General features: G+C 39.8%; 2 protein-coding genes across 24 annotated transcripts in view; both read left to right on the top strand.

Moving 5' to 3' along the window:
* Positions 1-12199, top strand: part of RBFOX2 (RNA binding fox-1 homolog 2) — a 296547-nt gene that overhangs the window by 78917 nt on the left and 205431 nt on the right. The gene's annotated exons all lie outside the window — the stretch shown is intronic.
* On the top strand, positions 3602-4304 carry LOC126963773 (ATP synthase F(0) complex subunit C3, mitochondrial). Its single transcript, XM_050806397.1, has one exon. The coding sequence runs from the start codon at positions 3728-3730 to the stop codon at positions 4151-4153; it is 426 nt and encodes a 141-aa protein (XP_050662354.1). The 5' UTR covers positions 3602-3727; the 3' UTR covers positions 4154-4304.

The raw sequence follows: 12199 nt of genomic DNA on the forward strand, positions 1-12199 counted from the left end.
CACCCTGAATGTCCTCAGGAGGAAATATGTTTGGAGTCTTTCTGCCTTAGTGACCACCAGGGCAGCAAGCTGAGAGAAAGCCAGATGGAATCTAGCCGGAGGCGGGGGCATGTGCGTGCTTCCTGGGACATTCATTCAACTTTGCTGCTTGTTTGACAATTTTTGGCCAGGCTCGGTGGCTCATGCCTGTAATCCCAGCACTTTGGGAGGCCGAGGCGGGCGGATCACCTGAGGTCGGGAATTTGAGACCAGCCTGACCAACATGGAGAAACCCCGTCTCCACTAAAAATACATTAGCCGGGTATGGTGGCACATGCCTGTAATCCCAGCTACTCAGGAGACTGAGGCAGAAGAATTGCTTGAACCCAGGAGGTGGAGGTTGCAGTGAGCCAAGATCACACCACTGCACTCCATCCTGGGTAGTGAGCAAAACTCTGTCTCAAAAAAAAAAAAAAAAAAAAAAAAAAAGGGCCGGGCATGGTGATCCCAGCAATTTGGGAGGCCAAGACGGGTGGATCATGAGGTCAGGAGATCGAGACAATCCTGGCTAACACCGTGAAACCCTGTCTCTACTAAAAATACAAAAAATTAGCTGGGCCTAGTGGCACGCGCCTGTAATCCCAGCTACCTGGGAGGCTGAGGCAGGAGAATGGCATGAACCCGGGAGGCAGAGCTTGCAGTGAGTCAAGATCACCCCACTGCACTCCAGCCTGGGTGACAGAGCGAGACTGCATCTCAAAAAAAAAAAAAAAAAAAAGAATTATTTATCATAAGAGGAGATTGAAGTGATGAGAAATTGGCTCTTAGGAAGAAAACTAAATAACAGCAGATACGGATCTGCTGTATCTAAAATAGCAGATATAATGTAATAATATGATTGATGTGTGATAAAATAGAATTAGTATAATAGCAGCTAAGCAGCTAGTCTGGGACCGAAATGTCATACCCAAAGAGCCATCTCCCTCAATACCACCAAACACTCCCTGGCCGAGAGACTGAAATCTGAGGGGCTTTGTTGGAGAGGCATGACTTTGACTCTCAGAATGGCGGAGAAGTAAGTCCCTATGGACCTTTACCAGCAGAACTTGCTGGAAATCTGTCCTTTTGAAGTTGCCAAAAACTACCCTCTAGGATACTTGGGGAAAGCTCTTCACAAGGAGTTGTTTCACTAGAGGCACTTTGCCATATGACAGCCTGAAAAGGGTTACTGAGGGAAGCTCCTAGCTGCTGGCTGCTGTCCATTGTAGGAGCTAGGATAGAGGGAAACTGCTTATCCTGTAGGAACCTGCTAGGCAAGCACAATGGGACCTGGAAGTGAAATGCTTTCTTCCTACAATGTATCTCTTGTGTCCTCTGTGGATAAAGCTTGACATCATGCATGCTGGCAAAGGAAAAATATTTAAAGGGCCCAGGTTCATTTTCACACAGCGGGCAAAAAGGGTAAATTTGGAGCTGATAATCAATTAATCGATAACCAGCATATAGATGGAATGGATGTTTAATTCTAAATCCTCAGAAAACAGGAAGAAGATGGCAAATGGACAGAGATCTAAGGAACCTCAAAAATAAGTAAGACAATTTTACAAATCATTACAGGCCTATTCTTAGCAATACACTACTCACCAGACGCCTCCTCTGCCTTCTCCTCAATTGCACATATTACCCGAGACGTAAACTACGGCTGGATTACTCGCTACCTCCACGCCAATGGTGCCTCTATACTCTTCATCTGCCTTTTCCTACACATGGGCCGAGGCCTCTACTATGGCTCGTATCTCCTCCTAGAAACCTGAAACATTGGCATTATACTCCTTCTTATAACCATAACAACAGCTTTCATGGGCTATGTCCTCCCATGAGGCCAAAAAAATGAAGTTGGACCTTACGTCAATACCAAAATTAACTCAAAATGGATCAAAGACCTAAACATAAGAGCTAAAACTATAAAACTCTTAAAAGAAAACTTAGAGTAAATCCTCATGACCTTGGATTTGGCGGTAGATTCTTAGACATGACACCAAAATCACAGGCAAAAAAGAAAAAACAGATAAATTAGACTTTATCAAAATTAAAAACTTTTATGCATCAAAGGACGCTATTAACAGAGTGAAAAGGCTACCCACTAATGGAAGAAAATATTTGCAAAAATATATCTGATAAGGGATTAATATCCAAAATATATGAAGAACTTTTACAACTCAACAACAAAAAAGCAAATGGCCCAATTATAAAATGGGCAGGGGACTTGAATACACATTTCTCCAAAGAAGGTGTACAAATGGTCAATAAGCACATGAAAAGATGCTCAGCATCACTAAGCTGTAAAGGAAATATAAATCAAAACAATGAGATAACACTTCACACTCATTAGGATGAACATACACACACAGTAACAAGTTTAAGTAAGAATATGGAGAGATTGAAACTCTTGTGCTTTGCCGGTGGAAATTTAAAATGGTTCAGTGCTTTGGAAAACAGTATGGCAGTCCCTTAAAAAGTTAAATATTGTCACTGTGCAAGCACCATAGAATTACCAGTGATCCAGCAGTCCTGCTTCTGAATGTTTACCCAAAAGCATTGAAGGCAGGGGCTTGAATAGATATTTGTACACCCACATTCATAGCAGCTTTATTCACGATAGTTAAAAGGTAGAGACAACCCAAGCGTCCATCGACAGATGAATGGATGGACAAAATGTGATTTTTACGTACCACATATTGTAGGCTGCCATACAGTGCTACGCACATAAAATTGTCTTTTCATTTAATTTTAACACAATAATATTATTTGGACTCAGAAGGAAATTCTGACACATGCTACAATATGGATGAACCATAAATATATGGTAAGTGAGATAAGTGCAGTGAGCTGAGATTATGTCACGGCACAAACAAATACTGTTTGACTCTACTCATGTGAGGTACTTAAAGTAGTCACATTGATGGAGACACAAAGTAGAATGCTGGTTGGCAGTGGAGGAGGGAGAGAGGAATGGGGAGTTAGTGTTTATTGGGTGCAGCCTTTCAGTTGGGGAAGATCAGAAAGTTCTGGAGATAGATGGTGGTGGTTGCACAACAATATAAATCTACTTAATGCTATAGAATTGTGTACTGAAAAATGGCTAAAATGGTAACTTCATGTATATTTAACCACAATTTTAAAAAAAGGAAACTGCTAAAGAATATTTATAGTATGATCTTAAACCTCAGCACTAGAAAAGATAAGATTAACGGGGAACTTTATTTTTTAAAATTTTAATTAAACAAATTTTTTTGAGACAGTCTTGCTCTGTTGCCCAGGCTAGAAAGCCGTGGTACAATCTCAGCTCACTGCAGCTTCCACCTCCTGGACTCAAGCCATCCTCCCACTTCAGCCTGTCAAGTAGCTGGGACCACAGCTGTGCGCCACCACACCTGGCTAATTTTTAGTATTTCTTATAGACCCGGGGTCTCCTTGTGTTGCCCAGGCTGGTCTCAACCTCTTGAGCTCAAGCAGTCTTCCCACCTTGTCTTCCCAAAGTGCTGAGATTACAGGAGTGAGTCACTGTGCCTGGCCAGAATTTTATTTCTTATTTATGTACTTCAAAATATAATTTTGTCGGTCCCATTACTTCGACCTCTGCCGCCGCCGGTGCCGCAGCCACCTCTCGGGAAGAGAGGAAGAGGGAGAGGAGCCCACGTCACCTGTCACCCAGTATCTCCAGCCGCGCGGTCCCGAAGAGTGTAAGATGTTCGCCTGCGCCAAGCTCGCCTGCACGCCCGCTCTGATCCGAGCTGGATCCAGAGTTGCATACAGACCAATTTCTGCATCAGTGTTATCTCGACCAGAGGCTAGGACTGGAGAGGGCTCTACGGTATTTAATGGGGCCCAGAATGGTGTGTCTCAGCTAATCCAAAGGGAGTTTCAGACCAGTGCAATCAGCAGAGACATTGATACTGCTGCCAAATTTATTGGTGCAGGTGCTGCAACAGTAGGAGTGGCTGGTTCTGGTGCTGGTATTGGAACAGTCTTTGGCAGCCTTATCATTGGTTATGCCAGAAACCCTTCGCTGAAGCAGCAGCTGTTCTCATATGCTATCCTGGGATTTGCCTTGTCTGAAGCTATGGGTCTCTTTTGTTTGATGGTTGCTTTCTTGATTTTGTTTGCCATGTAACAAATTACTACTTGACATGTTGGCATTCTTATTAATTACGGATGTAATTCTGTGTATCTTACTGTGACTCCGAAAACTGTAGTATTGGTGTCATGGAAATGTACGTTATTTCCAAAGTCATTTCATTAAAGATGAAAACTAAAAAAAAAAAAAATATATATATATATATATAATTTTGTCATCATGATTGAATTTTATTTTATTTTTTAAATGCAAGAAGAAAGCGGATTTGTAAAGGAAATTGAAAGAACTGAGGGTGTTAGCCAAACAGGAATTGATGACAGCAGAATGGACTGTCTAGTTGTATGAAGCATACGTTGTCATACCTGGGCTGTATGATACGGCCTTTTGTTCTGAGGCTGCACATCTGTACAGCATGTGGCTGTACTGAATACTTTAGGCAATTGTAACACAATGTATCTAAACATGGAAAAGGTACAGCAGAAATACAGTGTAAAAGATAAAAATGATACACAGGTATAGGGCACTTATGAATGCAGCCTGCAGGACTGGAAGTTGCTGTGGATGAGTCAGTGAGTGAGTGGATGTGAAGGCCTCGGGCATTAGTGTACACTACTGATGACTTTATCAACACTGTACACTTAGGCTACACTAAATTTGTACAAAATTATTTTTCTTTAACAACAAATTTGCCTTAGCGTACTATAACTTTTTTACTTTATAAACTTTAAAAATTTTTTTAAGTTTTTGATTCTTTTGTAATAATACTTATCTTAAAATACAAACACATTATACAGCTGTACAAAAATATTTTCTTTGTATCCTTATTCTATAAGGTTTTTAAGATTTTTAATTTTTTTTTTTTTTTTTTTTTTTTTTACTTTTTAAACTTTTTTTTGTTGAAAGCTAAGACGTAAACACACACATCAGCTTAGGCTTCCACAGGGACAGGATCATAAATATGCTTTCCACCTCCACATCCTTCCCACTGGAAGGTGGTAAGGGCCAGTAACATACATGGAGCTGTCATTTTCTGTGACAACAATGCTATGTGCTGGAACACCTCAGGAAGGACCTCCCTGAGGCTATTTTACAGTTAACTTTTTTTTTAATAAGTAGAAAGAACGCACTCTAATGAAAAAAGTATGGTATAGTAAATACATAAACCAGTAAAATAACCACTTATTATCTTTATCAAGCACTGTGAACTGCACATTATATGTGCTAGACTTTTATATGACTGGCAGCACAGTAGGCCTGTTTATGCCAGCATCACACAAACACATAAGTAATGTTTTGTGCTATGACAGTTATGATGTCACTGCGATGGGAGTTTTTGGGAAAGAGTTTTGCTCTGTTGCCTAGGCTGGAGTGCAGTGGTGTGATCTCGGCTCACTGCAACCTCCACCTCCTGGGTTCAAGGGATTCTAGTGCCCTCAGCCTACTGAGTAACTGGGATTACAGGCATTCATCACCACACCCAGCAAATTTTGTATTTTTAGTAGAGATGGGGTTTCGCCATGTTGGCCAGGCTGATCTCAAACTCCTGACCTCAGGTGATCCTCCCTCCTCAGTCTCCCAGAGTGCTGAGATTACAGGTGTGAGCCACTGTCTGACCAACTTCATTATAGTCTTTTGGGACTACCGTTGTTTATGCAGTCTGTTGTTGACCACAGTATTGTCATGTGGCCTTGACTGTATATGTCACAAAAGGCAGAGTTTCTTTGGTCACTTTAGAGCTATTCTCATTCATTCTGTCCTTGAATACTAGAATCAGTTTACAATATCACTAGGTTTTGAACACCTTACAGTGAGGCAGAATGGCCATTTGGCACATATTCCTAAAGAACTGATGTAGGTAGAGTAAGCTAAGAAAATTAAAGGTTGGTTATTTGGAAATGTGCTACTTTGTGGGATTTATTCCCATAGACTATATAATTTGCAACGGATAGACATAGGGGTTGGGAAGGAATTCTTTTTGAGCTTCTCCAGTATGTTAAATATTGTGCCAGATAAGCTTCACCTGATCATCTCACTTAATGTCACAACTTTATGTGGTAGATATTATCTGTTACACAGCTGAGACAATTTAGGGTCAGAGATATTAAGGATTTTGACTAGAGTCACATAGTTAGAAAGTGACCCAGCCAGAATTTGAATCTGTATCACTGACTTCCAAGGTTCAGCCCAACCTTTCTATTGCATGATGGCATGATGAAAGGAGTTACATATTTCTATAATATAACTAGTAGTCTAAGGTGAGTACTTTATATGATTTGTGGGTCAGGAGTTCTAAATTCTGGGTTCTCTTTCATATCTACCTAGTTTGAATGACTGTGGACAAGGCACTTCTCTAAGTCTCAGCTTCCTCACCTGTAAAGAAAAGGGGTTTGATTGGTTATTTCTTAGACACCTGTGACCACTAGTGAAGAAACTGTAGTGTGTTTCAAAGATAATCTTCGAGAACCCAGTAAATTCCCTGTGTCAGGTTTTGCCATGAAACATGCTGCTTATACCAGGTCATTTTTAATTAAAAAAAAGGGGGGGGCAGTAAATATGGAGGGAGTAGTGAATGTAACAAAGAACTGTCATTGATTGTCTTGTCTTGATGTGGGGGTAGAATGAGTTTTTGTGTAGTGAAAGCTTAGTTTACTAGTTAACAGTTGGACCTCATGTTGGGACCTTGTTATTAGATACTATCAGATTTGTATCACTTATAAGTCTTCATCTTATCTCTAGGTATTTTGAACTCTTTTTTTTTTTTTTTTTTTTTTTTTTTGAGACGGAGTCTCGCTCTGTCACCCAGGCTGGAGTGCAGTGGCCGGATCTCAGCTCACTGCAAGCTCCGCCTCCCGGGTTTACGCCATTCTCCGGCCTCAGCCTCCCGAGTAGCTGGGACTACAGGCGCCCACCACCTCGCCCAGCTAGTTTTTTGTATTTCTTAATAGAGACGGGGTTTCACCGTTTTAGCCAGGATGGTCTCGATCTCCTGACCTCGTGATCCGCCCGTCTCGGCCTCCCAAAGTGCTAGGATTTTGAACTCTTATGGTTTGGAAGCAGAATGACACCCTGTGGTCACTTAGCAATTTCTCTTCTTGAGGCTGGGCACACTGGCTCATTCCCATAATCCCAGCACTTTGGGAGGCCGAGGCAGGAGGATCACTTGAGGCCAGGAGTTTGAGACTCTCTGAGCTCCTCAAGGACAAGAATGCCAGCACTATGTTTCTCAAAGCAGTTGTTCAATCTACTCTTACTGAATAAATGAAGAATTCTTCTGCTTAAAGAGATTTTGCAGATGTAGGTGCATATAGGAACATCTAAGCAGTCAAAGAAGAATATAAAAGTCAGATGCTATTTTTCTTGCTGTGTATCACTTCTCTCAGTATCCACTGTACATTCACATTCACAGTCCATTGGCAGTTGGGTGTTTTTTTTTTTTTTTTTTTTTTTTTTGAGATAGAGTCTTGCTCTGTCGCCCAGGCTGGAGTGCAGTGGCACGATTTTGGCTCACTCCAAGCTCTGCCTCCTGGGTTCGTGCCATTCTCCTGCCTCAGCCTCGCGAGTAGCTGGGACTACAGGCACCCGCCACCACACCCGGCTAATTTTTTGTGTTTTTAGTAGAGACGGGATTTCACTGTGTTAGCCAGGATGGTCTCTATCTCCTGACCTCATGATCCGCCCACCTCGGCCTCCCAAAGTGCTGGGATTATAGGTGTGAGCCACTGTGCCCGGCCAGCAGTTGGTGTTTTTTTTGATAGTTACTTAAGGATTTTTCTGTTGCACTGTCACATGTCCACTAACCAGAAACTTCTAAATGGTTTTAATTGCTGACCTCTTAGTTAATAAAGATTCTTATGACTGGTATTTTATTTCTTATGTATGTAGTTTTATTTTTGAGCAGTCCCTGCCGAGACAGAGTCAGTTTCTTTCATTCTTAACTTAGTAGGCCAGTAATGCTTGCTTACAGACATATCGCAACTAAAACCTTTTCTTTTTGGACTTTTAACACATCTGATTTCCATCTCTTCTGTTCCAGTAGGTTTCCTTGTAATTCTCTCTCTGCTTTAAATGCCAGTTATTGTTTTTATGCTGATTAAACACTCAGACTTGCATATCATTAGATAATGATAATCATCCCTGACCAAACCAGGCAAATCTTTCCCACTATTAGGCTGGCACAAAATAATTGCGGTTTTTACCATTACTTTAATTTTGCACCAGCCTAATAGTTGTCATGAAGTAGTAGAAGTGTTGGGTGTAGAATCAAGACCTAAGTCTGGAGGCATTTCAGCCACTGCCATTAGTTATTTGATAATGAGCAAATCACTTAAACTGTCTGAATTTCAGTTTTGTCATCTGTAAAATAACATTTATAAAACTTGTTTTATACATTGTGAGGACTAAGTGAGATATATAGTTGGTTTTATAAGTTGTAAAACATTAAGAAACACTGACAACAGCTTTATTCTAAGTCATATGTGAATTTTACACAATGTAAAATTTGGGTAAAACATGCCCTTTCAACCTTCCCCAAATCTTACTCTTCTCCCTGGAGGTAACCAGTATTAGAAGAGTATTATATATCCTTCTTTATCTTTTCTATGCCTTTAGTTACCTTTTTTTTTTTTTTTGTAAAGAGATGGGATGTTGCTGTGTTGCCCAGGCTAGTCTCAATCTCCAGGGCTTGAGTGATCCTCCTGCCTGAGCCGTCTGTGTAGCTAGCCATTTCTGCTTGAGCGTTCTGTTCTGCTGTCATTTAATATGACCTGAGGTCATTCATAAAGATTTTACCTTATTTTAAAACTCGTGCAGGTGGAATGTTGAAATTTTGTAATAATTGATAACGCTATTACCTTGTTATTAATGGAAACTGAGGTTTTTTTCTTGTTTTTCACTATCGCACTGTTTTGAAAATCTTTGCACATGCTTCTTTGTCTAGATAGAGATGTGAAGTTACAAGAAGGTATATGCATTCAATATTTTGATAGTACTGTCAAATTACTTTCCATAACAGGGTCCCAATATACTTATATTCCTACTGTTAGGTGTGAGAGTATCCGTTGACTCATCTTTTTGTCTATTTATGGTGTTTCCATTTTTGCTAATCTCATAAGTGAAACATGGTATCTCAAATCTAAACGAATGTTCATAGGCAGCATGGTGTGAGCAGAAAAACCATAACTGGAAACAGTTCAGTTATCCATTAACAGGAAAATAGGACAGATAAGTAATTTATTTGACATGTTTATAGTTTATAAGAGAATACTAAATGGCAATCATAGTTAGTAAAATAGTTACGTGCACTAGTGGAGATGAATCTTATATAGTATCAAGCAAAAATGCCAAATTACTAAAGAATACCTGCAATAGGATCCATGTCTGTAAAATTCAAAATCATGCAAAATTAATGCATGTGTAAGAGACGGGTATATGCAAGGAGGGCTTGAGAGTTCCAAATAGCCTTATCTGAGAGGTAGGAAATAAAGAAGAGTAATGCTTTGCTAAGGCAGGTGGAGGAGTAAATCCATTTCCTCTGACACATCTCTGTGCAACCTGTTACAACCAACTTTTCTATTGAAGTTGTTGACAATACTGGCTTATATGAATGTGATCTTTTCCTTATAGGACTTTTTTTTTTTTTTTTTTTTTTTTTTTGCATTGTTGAACTCCAGGATTTCATGGAATATGGTTCATATGTGGGATGTCCTCTCGGAGTGATGAATTTCTGTTAATATGCTTTTGGGATTTTTGATTACTTTCTTAATGCCCTTCTCAGACAATCATGAAATGTTTCTTGTAAGGGGATAATATGGAATGATTAGAAGGGATGAGACCTGGAAAAATGGAAAGAATAGGGGCTTTGTAGTCCAGCAGACGCAGGTTGGCAGTTTGACTTTCCCATTCAATATCTATGTGTTATCGGGCCAGTTACTTACCTTCTCTCAGTTAGTTTCCCCAGTGATAGGAAATGTATTTTTGTATACTGCTATATTAGCTCATTCTCTTTGCCTCTATCTCTTTCTCTTCCCCTCCATCCTGGAACTGTACTGATTAGGTGCTCAGTATCGGGGGGTTATCATCATCATTGTTAAAATTTGTAGAGAATGGTGCGTGGAAGTAAATTTGTAGAATCCAGAACAAACAAAAGGCACTTGTGCATTTCGGAAGGAGCCTTGTTCTTTTGTTAAAATCTAAACTGCATGTTTCCCCTATAAAAATCAGTATGAAAAATAGCCAACATTGCCTATAACTATTATTATTTTAAAATAATTTAATGAGATATAATTCACAGATCATAAATCTCACCTTTATGAAGTGCTTTTAGTGTTTCAGTGGTTTTTAGTATAATAATGAATGTGTGCATCCATCACTAATGTCTAATTCCAGAACATTGTCATCTCCCCCCAGATAAACCTCGTAGCCATTAGCAGTCACTGCTCGTTTCTTCCCGCTAGTCCCTGGAACCACTAATCTATTTTCTGTCTCTATAAATCTGCCTATTCTTGACATTTCAAATGAATTGAATTATATCATTTGTGGCCTTCTGTGTCTGTTTTCAAGCATGGTGTTTTCAGTATTCATCTGTGTTGTATCTGTACTTTATTTTTAAAATTACTGAATAATATTCCACTATAGATGTACCATGCTTCATTTATCCATTCATCAATAGACGGACATTTATTTTTTTCCTGCTGTTTGGTTATTATGAAATAATGCTGCTATGAATATTCATGTGTATTATTTTGTGTGGACATATGTTTTCAGTTTTCTTAGTTAAATACCCAGGTGTGGAATTGCTCGGTCATATAACTCTATGTTTAATAGAAGGACTATCCAGCTGTTTCCAGAGCAGCTGTACCATTTTACATTCCCACCCGCAGTGTGGAAGAATTCTGATTTCTCCGCATCTTTGACAATACTTATTGTTGTCTGTTTTTTGATTATAACTATTCTGATGAGTGTGAGTTTTATCTCAATGTGGTTTTGATTTGCATAATGACTTATGATATTGAGCATCTCCATGTACTTACTGGCCATTTGCACATCTCTTTTGGAGAACTGTCTGTTCAAATATTTTGCCAATTTTTAAGTTATTTGTCCTTTTGTTCTTGAGTTTTAAGAGTTCTTTATGTATTTGGGATACGCATTCCTTGTTAAACATATGACTTGCAAATATTTTCTCCCATTCTGTGGGTTATCTTTTTATTTTCTTGTTGGTATTCTTTGAAGCACAAAACATAATTTAAATAATTTTTGTTTTTGTAGAAGTGGGGTCTCACTAAGTTGCCCAGGCTGGTCTTAAACTGGGCTCAAGAGACCCTCTCACCTTGTTTTCCTAAAGTGCTGGGATTACCGGTGTAAGTCACTGCACCCAATCTTTAAAAAAAAAAAATTTTTTTTTAAGAAAGTGTGCTTACTCTATTGTCCCAGGCTAGAGTGCAGTGGTGTGATCATAGCTTACTGAAGCCTCAAACTCCCAGGCTCAGGCGATCTTCCTGTCTCAGCCTCCTGAATAGCTAGGACTGCAGGTGTGTGCCACCATACCCAGCAATTTTTTGAAATTTTTTGTAGAGATGGGTTTTACTGTGTTACCCAGGCTGGTCTTAAACTCCTGGCCTTAAGCAGTTCTCCTTTGGTCTCCCAAAGTGCTGGGATTACAGGCATGAACCACTGCACTCAGCCAAAAGTTTTACATTTTGATGAAGTCTGATTTATTTGTTTTCCTTTGTCGGTTGTGCTTTTGGTGTCACATTGAAGAAACTGTTGTCTAATCAAAGGTCATGAAGATTAGCTCTGATCTTTTTTTTTTTTTTTAAGAGTTTTATTGTTTTAAATATGCTCTATTTTGGGTTAATATTGTTTATAGTGCGGGGTGGGGTTCCAACTTCATTCTTTTTTTTTTTTTTTTTTGAGACGGAGTCTCGCTCTGTCGCCCAGGCTGGAGTGCAGTGGCACAATCTCGGCTCACTGCAAGCTCCGCCTCCCGGGTTCACGCCGTTCTCCTGCCTCAGCCTCCCGAGTAGCTGGGACTACAGGCGCCCGCCACCACGCCTGGCTAATTTTTTTGTATTTTTAGTAGAGACG

Source organism: Macaca thibetana, chromosome 10 (genome assembly GCF_024542745.1).
Source record: "Macaca thibetana thibetana isolate TM-01 chromosome 10, ASM2454274v1, whole genome shotgun sequence".
NCBI lineage: Eukaryota > Metazoa > Chordata > Mammalia > Primates > Cercopithecidae > Macaca > Macaca thibetana.

Bases quoted from the DNA above. Each gene is read 5' to 3' on its own strand.
- LOC126963773 (XM_050806397.1), top strand. From the start codon at position 3,728: ATGTTCGCCTGCGCCAAGCTCGCCTGCACGCCCGCTCTGATCCGAGCT.